Genomic DNA, 17,418 nt, shown 5'->3' with positions numbered 1-17,418 from the left:
TTAGTTAAAGCATTCGTTAACACTGATGGAAATCTTCAGACCGTAAAGAATCAGAAGAAATGAGGTGAAACGAGATTTCATTAAACTTGCTTCCCTGTTTACCTTCTGCCTTATTCAAATCCATTGATGCATCCGGAAAATGTGCAACACCTTACAGAGACACTGAGACACGTTATTGTTTTAATGGGATACACTTTAAGTGGTCAACAAATTGTTAATCGTTAATGAAGTATTGAATATAAAAATACCTCTTTGGTCTTAGTAGAAGAAAGCAGCTGTTTCCGCTAAAGTTAAGGCTAAGGGTCGCGGATTATACGCCCCTCCAGCCAGCTGAGGGCGCTGTGGGGCGCTGACACAGACCCCCGTGAGAGGGGAGGCAGTGTCCGGAAGAAGCTCTGCTAACATGGCGGTTATGTTTTTCACTCCATGCTTTGGTTGTGAGCATAGCGTTTAGATGTAATGAGTGTTTTAAAGTGCGCGGCTGCAGAGAGGAGCATGCTGCCGGGATGCTGATGGCTGCGGCTCGGAGCTGAGTCTGCGGTCCCTCCCCCCGCCGTCTCTTCGTCCGTCTGTCTGTCCGTGCCGTGACTTGTGACCCAGTTTGGTTTGGTGAGTTTTCGCGTCCTCCTCCATTCCTTCATGCTTCCTTCAGTGCTTCCTCTTTTCTCTGTGGCTATAAAATCTTCTCTTCCCTTTGACGCTGTGGAAGAGGGACGTTAAAAACCGTTAGCGCGTGCACCGTGTTGCTGGTCGCAGGGCCGCGCCGCAGTCACTCACTTTGAGGGGGCCAGAGTCACCATCATACTGGTATAACCTACTGCGATTATTTCTTTGAGGGAGGTGATCAGTTTGATTCTGATGTGCGTGGAAAAGACAAAATGTCCAGCTTATTTTTATAATTAAGCACTTGAAGTTTTTCCACTGAAGGAGGCAGAAAAGTTGGCTTAAAGAGAGGGTGGCCATAATGGACAAGGAGCTGAAACAGTAATTTTTTGGAAGACGGCAACTTGTCTTTAACCACTCACTAACCACCAAGCAGCATTAATTTCTTTGACCAGTAATTCTGGCTGTTCGATCGGTCCAGCATGTACAGTGCCTCTCACGGTATGGTAGCCGGGATACCTCCAGTCCCCCACGACCCTAACCACTGTGAGGATTCATAGATGGGCTTTCATCAACTAATACACCAAGATAAAAATATTCCAGAGATCCAATCAGAACCAATTAAGTTTTGTAGAAAGGCGGGAGGAGTTTGGAAGGCATCCAGTCAGAAGTAGTGTCCTTGTGCAGCAAGGTTAGACGTACACGTTTAACCTCGCTGCCCGGTTTCTCATGAACACATGACAAAACGTCAGCACTTGAGAGGACCAGGAGACCAGAATGAAACATTTCACATTTGATATCAGGGAAAATAAGACATTTTGTAAACCATGTGGAGCAACTCTCACCACAGACTTTTACAATAAACAATAAACTTTAGATTTATTCTACTAAAGCTGAAAGAATTCAGATCCCTAAATTATGAATAAGACTCAAAGAAGATTTTAGTCAAAAGATTATGACTAAAACTAAATCAAAATTGGCTGTCACAATTAACGATGGTACCAAGCAGTAATTAAACGATACAGGGTTTGTCAGACTGTATGAGGAGTGATTGTCTGCAGAGGACACCTTGTGCCCTACTACTAAAACTAACATGTTTCAAAAGATGTCACTTTGGAACAAGAAGTCATTTGCTCGTCAGCAGCTGGTAATTGTTTACAGACAGGTTGACGTGTTCCAAAGTACAGGCAACCAAATCAATCACAAGGCAGTTTTCAGTGCAGCACCATATTTCTATTTTTGACCAATTTCACATGTCCACTATTCATTTGCCAGCTGACCATTCTACAGGTCTGTGCAATTCAGGTAAACAGGCAACTTCACTGCAACTGCAATCGACATCTAGCAGCCTCTCACCACGGCTTACCATAAAAATATGGCCCGTTTGAATCCCTGATGAAGCTGTTTTGTGCAAATTGGACAGTGGCAGGTATCGCAGCGCTGGTTATAATCTCTCTGTGTTAACACAGCCTTTCTACTTTAGGATCTGCATGTGCTCAAATAAAAAGGGGAGTTTCACAGAAACTCAATCAGCTAAGCACTGCCTAGTCCACTCAGAAAACATAGAAGCCACTTTTACTTTTTGCAAGGTGGAAGTGAGAGTAATATAACCTAGTTTAAAGGTAGTTACACTATTTGAGGAAGTGTTCCAGCAGTGTTAAAAAAAAATAGTAGAAGCAAACATAAAAACATTGATTTTTTTGTAAATTTGCCAGACAATGCAATGTGAAGTTTGCATTACAGCTGGGCTTCATCCTGTGGTGTTAGTAAGGTGAAGCTTAACAAGCTGCACATTAGTGCTGGGCCATATTATACCGTTCACAGTAATACCGGTATAATGTTAGGCAACAATAGGAAAATGAATTATCGCGATAGAATATGAGTAAAACGCGCATGCACAGTGCCTTTGTTTTCATACGCACATGGCCGATTGTTGAGTGAAACAGATGAACCAGAATTGGTTTGTAAAAATGGTGCAACTTCAGTGATGTGGAACTGGTTTGGTGTTTGTCCGTCAGATACACCACAAAGCACATTTTTTTGCAGAACATGCAAGCGGCCGTCGTTATTGTCGTATTTGTTGGACTAAGATGCTCTTAAATCTGGGAGTAATCTGGGTCCTAAACTCCGTATGCTTCAGGTCAAACGAACACTGCAGCATCACTGAGCGTTAAAAACTGTCTAAATTCTTTCATCTTTAATAAAACGATCAGCATTGCTGCTTAACCAGGTGAAACTATGAAGTTTAACTTCCAGGCATCCATGAAAACAAAATGTATTACATTTAACGGAGTTAGAAGTTAGCAGGAAGCTAGCGGAAGTTAGCTCGCTAGTTTCGCTAGTTACCTAAGCATGATATAGCATGTTCTGACTGAGAGATTTCTGGAAATATTCAAACGTACAGCTCTGCTATCACGTCCAACATAAATGAAGACAGGAAACTAAACAGCAGTGACGTTTGTAGGGTTACTGAAGTTGGGCTAGCTGGTATATAATGATGTGCTACCTGATCGCTAGCGACACAGCTATGTTAGCATAACATAAACAGTGAAGCTGGAGGACGAACACTAACACTTTTCCACTTATAAAAGTTAACGTTAAGGTTCCTGATAGTTAGAGACAAATGCAATCGCATGGCAGGATGCTGTAAACGGACCAAACTTCAGTCAGGAGAACAACTGAGATAATCCATCCACAATACAAGGTTGCACCTTATGGTCCGAAAAATACGTACTGCACACTGCAGTTTAATGTTGCAAAGCACCTCTTTTTAACTTCAGTAGATATTATACATGGTTATGCTCAGGATATGTCAGCCCATTTCTACTGGAAATGCCTTTTGGTTAAACTTTCAGCAAGGAATTTGCATTTGCACTGTTACATTTTTATAAAGCTTTAATGTACATAAAAACCAGCTTCTTGTTTAAGTGAAAATAAATGGAAGGTTGTCTTTTTGCGCTAGTAATGTTGTGGAGTTGTATTTTGTCTCGCATCAATTATATCATCGGTTATATCGTTATCGCAAATTTTCTAATATATGTCGTGATAGGGCTGGGCCATATTATACCGTTCACGGTAATACCGGTATAATGTTAGGCAACGATAGGAAAATGAAATATCGCGATAGAATGGGAGTAAAACGCGCATGCGCAGTGCCTTTGTTTTCATACGCACATGGCCGATTGTTGAGTGAAACAGATGAACCAGAATTGGTTTGTAAAAATGGTGCAACTTCCGTGATGTGGAACTGGTTTGGTGTTTGTCCGTCAGATATACAACAAAGCACATTTTTTTTGCAGAACATGCAAGCGGCCGTTGTTATTGTCGTATTTGTCGGACTAAGATGCTCTTAAATCTGGGAGTAATCTGGGTCCTAAACTCCGTATGCTTCAGGTCAAACAACACTGCAGCATCACTTAGAGTTAAAAACTGTCTAAATTCTTTCATCTTTAATAAAACGATCAGCATTGCTGCTTTACCAGGTGTAACTATAAAGTTTAACTTCCAGGCATCCATGAAAACAAAAGTTATTACATTTAATGGAGTTAGAAGTTAGCAGGAAGCTAGCGGAAGTTAGCTCGCTAGTTTCGCTAGTTACCTAAGCATGATATTGCATGTTCTGACTGAGAGATTTCTGAAAAAAATCAAACGTACAGCTCTGCTATCACTTCCAACATAAATGAAGACAGGAAACTAAACAGCAGTGACGTTTGTAGGGTTACTGAAGTTGGGCTAGCTGGTATATAATGATGTGCTACGTGATCGCTAGCGACACAGCTATGTTAGCATAACATAAACAGTGAAGCTGGAGGACGAACACTAACACTTTTCCACTTATAAAAGTTAACGTGAAGGTTCTTCATGGTTAGAGACAAATGCAATCGCATGGCAGGATGCTGTAAACGGACCAAACTTCAGTCAGGAGAACAACTGAGATAATCCATCCACAATATGAGGTTAGTCATTAATATACTGCAACAACATGGGAATAGAGCAGCTGCCAGAGAATTCAACATTAATGAATCAATGGTACAGAAGTGGAGGAAGCAAGAAGAATGAGTTTAATAAAGTTTGATTTATCTGACTGCTTTGTTTCGCTTAATGTGCCTTATAATCCCGTGCACCTTATGGTCCGAAAAATGCGTACTGCACACTGCAGTTTAATGTTGCAAAGCACCTCTTTTTAACTTCAGTGGATATTATACATGGTTATGCTCAGGATATGTCAGCCCATTTCTACTGGAAATGCCTTTTGGTTAAACTTTCAGCAAGGAATTTGCATTTGCACTGTTACATTTTTATAAAGCTTTAATGTACATAAAAACCAGCTTCTTGTTTAAGTGAAAATAAATGGAAGGTTGTCTTTTTGCGCTAGTAATGTTGTGGAGTTGTATTTTGTCTCGCATCAATTATATCGTCGGTTATATCGTTATCGCAAATTTTCAAATATATATCGTGATAAATATTTTTGGCCATATCGCCCTGCTCTACTGCACATATAAAACATGTAAAGCAAATACAAATAAGATCAATGAAAATGTGGCATTTTTAGCTGATTTGAAACTGAAATTCTGAACAGCCAGTTCAACCAGTTTATGAGAAATGCAAAATTCAGCATGGTGATCTAGCCAAGTAAAATGAGAGCCGTCTGCATAACACAGAAAACTCTGACTACAGGCTCAACATACCTTGCTAACACATTCATCCCACCGACCAATAATGCAACTTAATTCAGTCACAGAGAACCATCCAACTATTATTCTCAAGAATCGCTGCCACTCCTACGTTATTGGTCAGAGTGTAGTGAAACTTGCACACAGTGATGATCTAATTAGTCTTCGCCCAAATCATGCTTAAGGTTAAGGTCAGAGTTACAACAAGTAAAGCTATTTTCCTTTATTAACATAAATGAACTCAAAATGAATAATAACCTCAATGAATGTGTGAGTTATTATTAGACTGTGGTATTAAGCTGCTGTAATTATAGTGAGGCGTGTATTTTAGTGAAATAATCTGCATGTGGAGAAACTACGCCTGAAGCTAATTTGTGTTTGTATATTTTACTGTTTTCCTAGATGAGCTCGGATGGCAGGAACACAGAGTTCACAGAGTGACGTCTTAGAGTGAGTGAAGTCTTACTGGACTGGGAGAAGGAAAAAATTAGCCCCTGTGAGCAAACTTCATAAAACCTAACAATGAGTGAAGTATCTGTGAAGGTAGATGAGGATGTGATAAAACAGGACCCCGCTTTGGAGCCCCTTGCAGAGCCACTGCTGATAATCCTGTCCCCGCCTCCACCTTTCTTGCCTGTCCACGGTGAGCCAGCCTTGCTTTGGTCTAAATGGCTCAAAGCGTTCGAACACTATGTCGAAGCACTCAGTGAAAAAGAGCTGGTCGACTCCAGTAAGTGTCTGCTCTTACAGAACTGCCTTGGCCCGGAGGGGCAGCGTATCTTCACAACACTGATCCAAAATGACACCACCTACGCAGCAGCCATATCAACACTGACAGCTTACTTCAGCTCTGATCACACCACTCAGATGCACCGCCTTAAATTCCACCAAAGGGCTCAGATGCCTGGAGAGACTGTAGATCAGTTTGTGTCTGCTTTAGAAGAGCTGCTCAGGCCTTGCAGTTATGGACACTTGAAGGATGAACTCCTCTTGAATCAGCTGATTGAGAAAACAAGCTACCCACAGCTCAGAGAGAGGCTTCTGAATGGGAGAGAAAGTCTGACTTTGACCACAGCGTTAGTTATTGGTAAAGAAGTGGAAACCTTGCTAAATGGATCTCAGCTGTTTGATATTCATGAAGTCAGCGTGGACATTGGAGATGACTTAGAACCACCGGTTCAAAGAAAAGCTAAAAGAGGAAGGCCTCGCCGTGGGGAAAAAAGGTCAAAAACAAACACGCGCTTGACTAAAACTCAGTCACTCAAACCCAAAGGTAACTGCTACAGCAATGATAAGCTCTGTAATAATGACAATGATGCAGAGTCTCAGACTACTAGTGAGACCAATCTGACTTGCGATAATGAAAATGGAGCCTCATCTTCATCTTTACACAAGCTGAACAAGCACAGGTACAACAAAACTAGTGATGGTTTTGAGGATGACGACAACACCAATGATGAGGACTTTGATCCATTTTCAACTAAACCAAAAGGTCCCTACTGTCCCATCTGCCCCGATCGCCGCTTCAGAGACGCTCACAAGCTTGCCAGACACATGAGGACTCACACAAAGGAGAAACCGTTCAACTGCCCTGTCTGCTCTATGAGCTTCAGCCAGTCGTACCACATGACCCGACACCTGAGGAACCAGCACGGTGCAGGACAGCATGTCTGCACTGCCTGTGGGATAACTTTAGAGAGCTTTGCAGAGTTGAAAAGTCACAAGAGGAAGCACAAGTCAGATGTTCTGTCATATCCAGAATGTCGTGAAAAATTATCCAACAGCGACGTGTTTTCTAGTCATGTCGAGTCAGACAGCAAAAGTTTCTCTACCCACACAGAGGGACAAAGTTCTCAGCAAATCGAGAGAGTCGAAGTGAAGATTGAAGAAATAACAAGTGACGATCCAGCTTTCGGTAACAGGGATTTTCAGGATACGGGATCCAAAGCGAATGTTTTGATGGAAGAAGGAAATTCCGATGAAGCACCATCTCAAGATGAAGGGAGACCGAAAGAAAACCCCACCGCCACTGCGAAAACAAAAGGCCATTTCTGTCCCATCTGCATAAACAGACGCTTTAGAGGGCCAAACAAACTCATGAGACACATGAGGACACACACAAAGGAGAAACCCTTCAGCTGTCCTGTCTGCGCCATGACTTTTAGCCAGTCCTACCACATGACCCGACATGTGAGGAACCAGCACAATCTGGGCAAATACATCTGCTCTAAATGTGGCAAAAGTTTCAGTAGCTGGCTCGATATGAGAGCGCACAAGAAAACCCACGCAGTCGAAGGCCTGACATGTCTCGCATGCGATAAACAGTTCAAGGAGAAGGCTGCGCTTGCGAGTCACCTTAAATTACACAAGAAGGTCGCGTCGGGTCCTCGAAGCCTCGTCTGTGGCGACTGCGGCAAAGAATTCCGCCGAATGTATCACTTGAAACGGCACATAGTGACTCATAGGAAAGCATCGAATGGGGAGTGTTTCACGTGCCCTGATTGTCAGACAGACTTTGCCTTTGTGGAAGACCTCAACAAACACCTGGAGGTACATGTGAAAGAAAACAAGGGGACCTGCCCAAAGTGTGATGAAACCTTTGGTAGTCTTGAAGAACTGGAGGTACACATGGCGGTGCATCAGAAGTCTTATTCCTGCAGCACGTGTGGAAAGAAGTTTAAAGTTGAGTATGCTCTGAAGAAGCACGAGCAAAGTCATGAAAGCGAACAGTATTACTGTGCACTGTGCCGCAAACACTTCCTCAAGCTTTCCCACTATAAGAGGCACTTAATGGTCCATAACAGGCGCGAATCTAAATGTCCACACTGCGACACCGTCTTTCTGCAGTTAACCGCTTTGAAGTATCACCTGCGGACTCATACTGAAGAAAGACCGTACCAGTGCACCTGTTGTATTGAAACCTTTGAGGAGAGGGAAGATCTAGAGCAGCACTGCCTCAAACACAGGAAATTCAAGAAGGAGAGGCCCTACTCCTGCACTCGGTGCGATTTTGCTTTCTCCACCCTGATGGAGCTGACGGAACACATGAGTTCACACGAGGGAGAGCAGCCGCAGACCTGCTCCGTCTGCGGGAGGACGTTCCTGAACAAGAATAAGCTGGAGAAACACCTGACGATCCACACAGGGGAGAGACCTCATCTCTGCTCCATCTGTGGGAACGGCTTCCCATCCGCAGCGAGCCTCAAGCTACATGTGCACATCCACACAGGAGAAAAACCTTTCCAGTGTTCCCAGTGCAGTAAGAGTTTCAGGTCGTCCAGCGGGTTGCGCCTACACAGCAGACAGCACATGGAGGTTCGGCCCAGTTACGAGTGTCCCCAGTGCGGTAGAACTTATGGCCGCATGACAGAGCTGAAGATGCACCAGCGCTACCACACGGGAGATAAACCGTATGCGTGCACCTGCTGCAGCAAACGCTTTATTAGCAAAGACAAACTAAATGTTCACATGAGGATACACACAGGGGAGAGACCGTACTCCTGCCCCCACTGTGCACAGACTTTTACACAGACCGGGGACAGAAACAGACACATCAGTAAATTCCACCCCTAAGTGCAGTGAAAGGAAAACAACAAAGGCTTGGTGGTTACTTTGAAATGACCGTACCAGTGGTTTTGCATGTTTGTTGGAGTTTGATGCCTTACTAATATTTGAGGAAGAATACAAAACCAAAATGTATTACAAGCATAACTAAGGCAAATTTAGGCTGACATGAACATAAAAAATGAGGTAACATAATTGGTTTGGATTATGAACAACACTAACAGATCAGTTTCTGGCAGTCCCAGTAAAGACTTGTTAGTGCTTAACTGGAGGTTTTTGTGAAGCCAAACTTCACAAATGGGCAAAGTATAAATACAGCAGATATTGTGAAAGACATCATTTTTTATGAGCTTTTCAGAAGAATCAAGATTAATACCTTTTTGGTCATATTAATGATTTATGAGCCCATGCCAGGATTTCCACTACTCACATGTCACTTTAAACACAGCCTTCCAGTATGATTTTTGTCCCCGCCTATTGCATGCAGAGATTTCTCTGAATTCTGACTCTTACTTTTAATGATCTTCTTGAGTTAGCCCACTCAACCCCTCACTTCTTTACTTCTAAGTGGCTTACAAATCATTTAATTCTGTTCATTGACATTAGACAGTGAGGGTGAAAACTGATGTTGAGTCACAGATGAAAAGCCAGTCACAGAGCTGCTGTTCATCTGTCTTAAATGCTGTGAGAGAGAATAACCTGTTTAATGTGTTTGTTTGTTTTTTCTTGTGTCTTGCAAACCTACTCAAACATGACTATCATAACCTAAAAACATAGCACTTTATAACTTTCTTATAGCACATATACTGAGCCAAAATGCGACGCCTATTGGAGACAAAAGACAAATTACAGAAAAGCAGCAAAAAAGAAGAAAACTCCCACTTCTAAAAATGCTCATTTCTTTACTACTGAAAAAACTTTGTAAATTAACGCAGAGAGCCCATTTCGCATCAGGATTTGTGTTTTCTCGTTAGATTGTTCTGAAAAGTTCATGAATGTGCTGCTTTTTGCTTCCAAACTTTGCTTAATGGGGAAAAGCATGCAGAACCACAGTACTGGTGTCACAAATGGTTTCTGTGTGTACAGTAAGATGCCTGACAGTTTGTCTCTGCTGTTTTCTGCAAGTTTCACAGCTGGACTGAAGAAGTCGTATCATTACTCTTGAAATACAAAAGCTCTGCATGACAGTTTGTTCTTTGAGGCTCACGGCTCTCCCTCGTGTGCCTGATTTATCCCCCTTGTGAAGCACTTTTGTAAAGCGCCCTGGTCTTACAGACTGTCACACTCGTGACCAGCATGTAAATCTTTGGCCTTCGACACACACATCTGCCGACACACACTGAACGCTCAGACACCAAAATGTTTCAGCGATCGCGATTCAGCATTTTTATCTGTATGTGTGGGCATATCTTACACGTCTGATTCTTTTTGCTTCTCTGAAAGTGAGCATTTTGTAACTGTGTTTGGAAAAGTGTCCTAAGAATAAAACGTATTCACTTCACCAGTACTTGTTGTGAGACCGTGAAACCACATCAGATGTGTCCAAAGAAACAAAGGAATGGACATCGTTCCATGTTTCATCTGTTAGTTACTCAAACTCGCTTCAGATGTCAAGTCCTGTGACACAAAATAGTTCTCCCTCAAGGGGGAGGAAGTATGTGACTGGTTCTTTTTGTTAGCAGTTAAGAATTCACAGTTTTCAAGATATTTTCTAATTTTGTTTTGATGGTAAATGCCAATAACAGGCTGCAGCTGATTTAGTTTTGGTGAAATTCGGGTCAGGTCACAACAAATGTGAAAAACTTAATGTTACCCACAATCTTTAATGGATTAGTTTTAAACTTTACAACAATATACTAGGCGTTGGGGAACATGAGTACCCAGGTTTGCTATATCAAAACTATATCGAGTAATCTATGATATGAAAGGACATGGCGAGAGCTATACAACACGCTTTTTACTTTTTCAGTATGACCACACAGTGGCGCCGTACCAATAAAATGGAATAAAATAGAGTTTTAGTAAAGACGTTGCCTTTCAGGTGGGCGTTGTGCTCTCTGAGTGCTCTTCGTTTTTGATGCTGCTCACGAGAATGAAGCAGCAGCACTGTGTCAGACTTTGCTGCTGTCGTGTTGTAAAGAGCAGTGATGGCAACAGGCATATTATTGTTTTCAGGTGTGTACGCGAGCAGAAAACAGAACAAAGGAGGGGGTCTTCTACCCAGCCCGGTCTGCTATTTTACAAAAAAAAGGACTCCTCTTCATCAAAGCTTCTGCAGGCCCGACTGCCCTGATAGCTTTTGAAAATCACCCACATTTCAGGCAGCTTGAAAACAGACTGTGTGGCAGTATATTTCTGTGGAGTAAAAAATAAAACTGTGTGTTACATGTGCCATGTACCAATTCTTGGTTAATTTCTTGCAGTAAATCTTCCATATTTAATTAATTTAATAGGATGAAGTTTTTGTTTTGGGGAGTTTTTCTTGTTTCTTGTGGAGGGCTGATCTTTTGTGGAAGGTAAAGAAGTACATACAGCTTGCATTTGTTGGCATAAAACGAAAGCAAGGAAGAAAGACGAGACCAAATGAAGATTTATGATGACATAAAGGAAATGAGTTAATAAAATTGTCCGAAGTAGTCAGGAAACAGCCAGGTTAACATAAGGAAAAAACAAAACACAGTCACTGAGACTAAAATATGATATATTGATTTTAATCAGACCTCTGTCTATATGTGTTTGCAAAACAACCTCTGAATGCAAAGTGTAAATCACCTGACATGAAATAACATGTTACACTACAGTTGCCGAGATATGCTCCTAGAAGGGATACACGTCTGAAGATTTCCACACATCACACGTGGGGGAAGCACAGGTGTTAGTTACCTTTTTCACCATGCAATTCTCACAGTGTGAACAGTAGTTGCATAGATCGAATTTTATTGATGTAGATTAAAAAAGGACTTTCACGTATTAATGTGGTACTTGTATGTTGAATGCATTAAGCATGTTAAACTATTTTAGTGAAATAAAAGGCCAGTAATTCTTTTTAATTTTTTAAGGCAGGATGAAAAAAATATAAACTGAAAAAAGTAAAAACGAAAGCAGCATCAGGCTTAATAGGTGGCAGTGACGTCTGAGTTAATGAATTATATATTTAGTTATTGAGAGATATCAAAGGGTGCAGTGTAAAGGAGTAGACGGTAGGTGGCAGCACTCACTGTTATTCACACTTGTTTTTCCACGGAAATAAGGACATTATTTTGAAGCTGCTTCCTGTTATCGAATCGACTCGAGAAGCTTTAATGTAATCGGCTGTTTAACACTTGGCTCTAGGTTATATTATATCTTCATCATAAACGAGCTTTAAGGAGACTTTGGGGTGACTGAATCTTGTTGGTAATCCGAAACGATTGTATGTCTAATGTTTAGCTACTGATGCTAACTAGCGTTGTGAGGCTGGTAGTTTCCTGTTATAAGTATAATGTTAAATGTAATATGTGGCTAAATCCAGTACCAGCATGTGAACTGTCTTTTGGAAACTGCAATGTTGGATAACATCTCATTTATATCTCAGTTAGATATAAACACCGCTGACTTTAAGATCTGCTTCTTTCACGTAACTACAAAACGTCCTGTCTGAGATACCTGAAGTTACGGTCACTCCTTATGGCTGCTTTCGGCTTTACTCCTGCCAGAGAGCAGGATCTTTTTAGTTTTGAAGCGGAACAGTCCAGCTCAAAAACAAGCAGCGGACTCAGCGGGGAAGAGGCCAAGCGTTTCTATGAAAGCTTAACAAAAGATGAGAAAGGGGGAGATGGATCAAAAGGTCAGACTAGACAGGAGAGTAGAGAGTCCAGGAGAAGAGCGATGAGGAGGGTGAGAGCTGTGGAAGCACAGCGGGGCCAGAGTGGAGGGAGTCAATCAGAGACTGGACACTCAGAAAGAACCATGGAGCTGCTGGGTCTGCGGCTACTGCGCTTTGCCCATGAGGGAGACATCCCTGGGCTCAAAGAGGTCCTCTCAAAGGGGGTCGACATCAACTACCAGGTATGATAATGAAGATTCTGTTTCATTTGGGGAAATGATACATTTTGCTTAAAGAGTGTATTGTTTTTTCCACCCTTGCAGGATACTTTCTTCTGGACAGCTGTAATGTGTGCAAGCTGGTCAGGGCAAAGATCTGCTGTGAGACTTCTGCTGCAGCACGGAGCGGCCTGGGTCGGAGTGGTTGACACAAAGGGGAGGGATGCCAAAGACCTGGCACTGGAAGGTATAACCAACAAACATGGTTGAAACCCTGAAGTCATCTCCCAGGTCAAAACTGGTTGCTAAGGAAAGGAAAAATAGTGACGTGCCAGCTGACGGTTATTCAGCTCCGAGATGTTTGCTCAGATCTGATCATTAGTGGTCGATATCTGTTTGTGTGTGCAGTGAAGCTGAGCCAGTGTTGTTGTAGTTTTGGATTTTCTATTCAGTATTTGTTCCTATTTCATTTTGATGTTTTTCTTTGAATTCAGGTCCGTTTTCATTCACAGTGGGTTCAGCTGTTTCACTTTTACTTCTTATTGTTTGAAATTGTTTGTTTAATTTTCATTACTTTTACTGTTTTAATCTTTTTATTTATTATTATTATTATTGTTATTATTATTGTTATTATAAGGCAATATAATGTGGAAATTAAAAAAATTCAGGACAGTTTTGCAACATAAATGCACCACTGTAGTCTGAATAAAGATGACCATAAAAGCTTGTAGTGTAGTCAAACATGACTATACTAACAAAGATTAAAACATAGTTAGTTTTGCAATAACATAATGTTGGTTTAGTGAGTTTTTATGTCTTTTTCAGTTTCATGGCTCCAAGTTTTAAGATGACTATAAAGACCTTGAACTGAACTCATTCATTTCTTTTCACAGCTGGTCACAATGACGTGTTGGAGGAGCTGTTGAGCTACGGGAGAAGACCAAAGAGAGACACACCGTCTGATAGCAGGTGTGCACACTCTCATTGGTACACAGTTCTAATCTAAATATAACCACACAGTAAAATCATTCAGGCTTTACAATATCTATCTAAACCATTCATATCTGAGGAATAGGGTACACATGATGTTTGTTTGTTTATTGATAATCTAATGACACAAATTTTTCCAAGCGATCAATGAAAAATCCTTGATTCAAAATCTATGGTGAGAAACATTTAATGGTACAGGAGTTTTAATCCATCCGACAGAGACGCTGCCTGGTGCCTTTTGGATCGTTGATCGTGTCTGGGTTTAAATCTCGTATTAAAAAGCTTGAGCTCTGGTGATGGTGAAGCAGAAATTACTACATAATTTCTACTTTTGACATTTTACAGTCAGGAGAAGGATTAGCGCTTATTGGTGGACTTTAACCACAGAGATCATGGAATCAAATCAGTGAATTACCATAAAAAAAAATCAAATAATGCTGAATAATATAGCAGTGATATTTGCCAACATTCACCAACATCAGGATCACATTGTGAGGTCAGATTTCGAATGAGCACAAACGCGAGTGAGATAAGATTACAGCAGGTAAAATCTCTGCTGTTGTTTACACACACTTGGAGAAGAAGTCAGTTTGTGGCTCTTTCATGTTTCTTTTCGGGCTCATGTTGTCTTTTTTTCATCTATCCTCAGTTCCCTCCAGCCTCAGTGGTGCGACGTGTGTCGTAGCGAGCACAGCAGCAGCCTGCTGTCACATCTCTCCTCCACCCTGCATCAGTTCAATCTGCGACGCCCTCCACCGACGCCTTACTACTGCCTCCCCCCCTCCAGCAACAGCTTCAAGATGATGGTTCGTTGTGGCTGGAAACCAGGAACAGGACTGGGGCCACAGGGAGAGGGGCCCAAACAGCCAGTGCCTACTGTGCTGAAGAGAGACCAGAAGGGTCTGGGATACGGACAGATGAAAAGAGCCAAAGTGACTCACTTCCAAGCCAGAGACTGTGAAGCTGTGAAACCACCATCTAAGGACAAAGTGAGGATTGGAATGAAAGGACAGAGGAAGGAAGAAAGTAGGAAAAAAGAGCAAAAAGACAGGAACTGGGAAAGAGACTTCCGTGCCTCTTTTTATCTTTGATACTGGCTCATTCACATCTGCATCTGAAACACATAAAACATGACGCTGAGTTTTTTATTAAAGCTTTGACAGAGTTTGATGGGTTTGTCTGTGAAGCGACTTTAAATGAAGCTTAACGCTCTGGATCAGAGCTCGTGCTGTCTGTGTACGGCGTCAGCTGCTGTTTGCTCAGTGATTGAATGTGTGGCAAAAGGTTTTCATTCATGTTCACGAGGATTTCAATTACACTGTAACTGAATGCGTCTGAGCCACAAAGGTGTTAAAGGCTTACATTATAATGTTTTATTTGCATTCAGCAAAAAGAAAAAACAGCAAGACCGATCTTATCATGAAGAACACTGATTATTGCTCAGGGATGGACAAATTCTTTAGTGTCATAAAGCAGTGCAGACATTTTTATATTAAAGATTAAAGAAGAAAAGAGTTTCTTTTAGATGTTAAAGTTGATTCTACGAAGAAAAATCATCTAGTTTTTTCTTCACTGTTAAATCCTTTTAAGCAAATACACAGACCGAGAGTAACCTTTCCCTCTGTTGGAGCTCCGGGTGCCTTTTCACCTGGTTCACCTTTACACCTGCAATCATGTGAATGTTGAGTCACACACTTGTGCTTACCTGTGTCAGGTTCTGTTAAACTGGTTTTTACTGCTTCAGTCTGGGCTCTTTTCTTTTGTTTTCAGGGCTTTATAATGACAAGAAAGGACATTTTAAGTCACTTTAAACTGCCTGTTACACAACACGTGGGCTCAGGGATGTCCTGTTTCAAATTAATGGGCTAAAAATTAATGTACCCTTAAAATCTACTCAGAGTGGTGTAATCCACTTTTTAAAATATTCTGTAGCAATATTGATTTGTTCTTGTAGATTTGTTGGAAGATAATGTAGGCAAAAGCTTTATTTTGTAATGTAGAGTAATATGTGTGCCACATCTTATAGCTACAGAGTATACCACACACAGGCACTGCAGTACAACCTCAGCAATCTCTCTTTCCATCCACCACCTGCAGCTCTTCAAGAAGAGAGATGTAATCTGTCCAGCATGCCTTACATCTGCCTCAGGGCTCTTCTGGTAAGACCTGTCCAAAACACCCAGTTTTGGACGTCTTTCCTAGTTTGATGCCTGAACCACCCTAACAGGCTTATTTCAAGGAGTGTTGGCTTTACTCTTGAGTCCCTCTGAATGACAAAGCTCCTCACCCTGTCTGTGAAGACCAGCCCATACACCCTTGGTATTAAGCTCTTTGCACTTAATTATTTTGGTTGTTATTCACAGTTTATAGGTGAGGAATGTAGACTGACCACTAATCAACAGCTTTGCTTTCACGCTCTGCTCTGTCTTCCTAAAAACAGCTGAGTATGCTGTCTGCATTACTCCTGACATGGCACCAGTTTGTCTTTACCTGTCAGCATCTCCCCTCACTCATAAACAGGACTCTGATTATTTAACTCCTTCACTTGGGGCAGCAACTAATACCAAGCCCAGAGTGGGCACACCACCCTTTTCTGGGTTACAACAATGGCTTCAGACTTGGAGATGCTACATCTCATTACTTCTTCTTCACACTAAGCTGCAAACCTCCCAAGTGCAAGCTGGAAGTCATCTCTTGATGAAGGCAAAAAAATCATATCTGCAAAAAAGGAGACATGACATCCTCAGGCCGTCCAACCAGCTTCAACTTCACTGGTCAGTTGCTATGCTGATCTTGGACCAACATTATTATGATGATGTAGAAACAACACCAACACTGGGATATCAACTCACGCACAAAGGGTAATCCTCACAAACTGCGCTCTGAGCGGCCTGGGTGCCACTTAACTCAGTGGGTGAACAGGTAACCACATGGCTGGAGTGCAGCAGCGCAGTTTGAGTCTGACCTGTGGCCCTTTGCTGCATGCCTTTCCTCGCTCTTTCTCTCCAGTTTCCTCACTGCTACACTATCCAATAAAAGAGAAGAATTGGCTGGGCCTTAGCCCGTGGCACCAGGAGAGGCCCAGCCTGGAACCACTGAATGGACCTGCTTTCCTGTGGGCCAACCATCAAGAGGAGGGGCTGTTTGATGCAATGTAGAATGTGCAGCAGTCAGATCACAGGTTTCCCAAACTGGCTTCAGGGACAAAGGGTCACTTAACTCACTAACCTGAGCTAGTGTATGAGGTTAGGAGAAACCAGGTATTGTGGGCCCTGGTTCAATTGTCAGCTTGAGTTCTGAACAGGGTTGAACTCAAGCTGGAACGTGCCCTGGGCAGTGACTCCATTGCTGGATACAAAACCATCTCTTTTTTGGAATGACAGTGAAACTTGAATGGTTTGATTGGGAGGAACAGCCCAGTCTGAACCCAAGTGAGGTTCTGTTCCTGAACTTCAGTGCTAACCACAGTTGGTCCATAATGAGCACCAAGTCTGAGCATAAAGGTGTCCATAAGTGGACCTAACACCAGGTAGCCTAATCTCTGATTTTGTAATTGAATCGTGTA

The 17,418-nt window shown here is 42.0% G+C and overlaps 2 protein-coding genes across 2 annotated transcripts; both read left to right on the top strand.

Moving 5' to 3' along the window:
- Nucleotides 1-328: 328 nt before the first annotated feature.
- LOC146707475 (uncharacterized) lies at nucleotides 329-10,341 on the top strand. Its single transcript, XM_085458837.1, has 2 exons — nucleotides 329-609; nucleotides 5,679-10,341. Exon 2 carries the CDS (start codon nucleotides 5,799-5,801, stop codon nucleotides 8,847-8,849), a length of 3,051 nt encoding a protein of 1,016 aa, XP_085314963.1. The 5' UTR covers nucleotides 329-609; nucleotides 5,679-5,798; the 3' UTR covers nucleotides 8,850-10,341.
- Nucleotides 10,342-11,166: 825 nt separating this feature from the next.
- On the top strand, nucleotides 11,167-15,018 carry gpank1 (G patch domain and ankyrin repeats 1). The gene is made up of 4 exons (XM_085458841.1): nucleotides 11,167-12,887; nucleotides 12,969-13,110; nucleotides 13,757-13,832; nucleotides 14,503-15,018. Exons 1-4 carry the CDS (start codon nucleotides 12,507-12,509, stop codon nucleotides 14,942-14,944), a joined length of 1,041 nt encoding a protein of 346 aa, XP_085314967.1. The 5' UTR covers nucleotides 11,167-12,506; the 3' UTR covers nucleotides 14,945-15,018.
- Nucleotides 15,019-17,418: the final 2,400 nt, after the last annotated feature.

This window comes from Copadichromis virginalis, linkage group LG6 (assembly GCF_057382275.1).
Source record: "Copadichromis virginalis isolate Kocher_CV1m ecotype Utaka linkage group LG6, C_Virginalis_male_GT1.1, whole genome shotgun sequence".
In the NCBI taxonomy this organism is placed as follows: Eukaryota; Metazoa; Chordata; class Actinopteri; order Cichliformes; family Cichlidae; genus Copadichromis; species Copadichromis virginalis.
The sequence above is the reverse complement of the archived record's forward strand: the minus strand, read 5'-3'. Positions and strand labels throughout refer to the sequence as shown.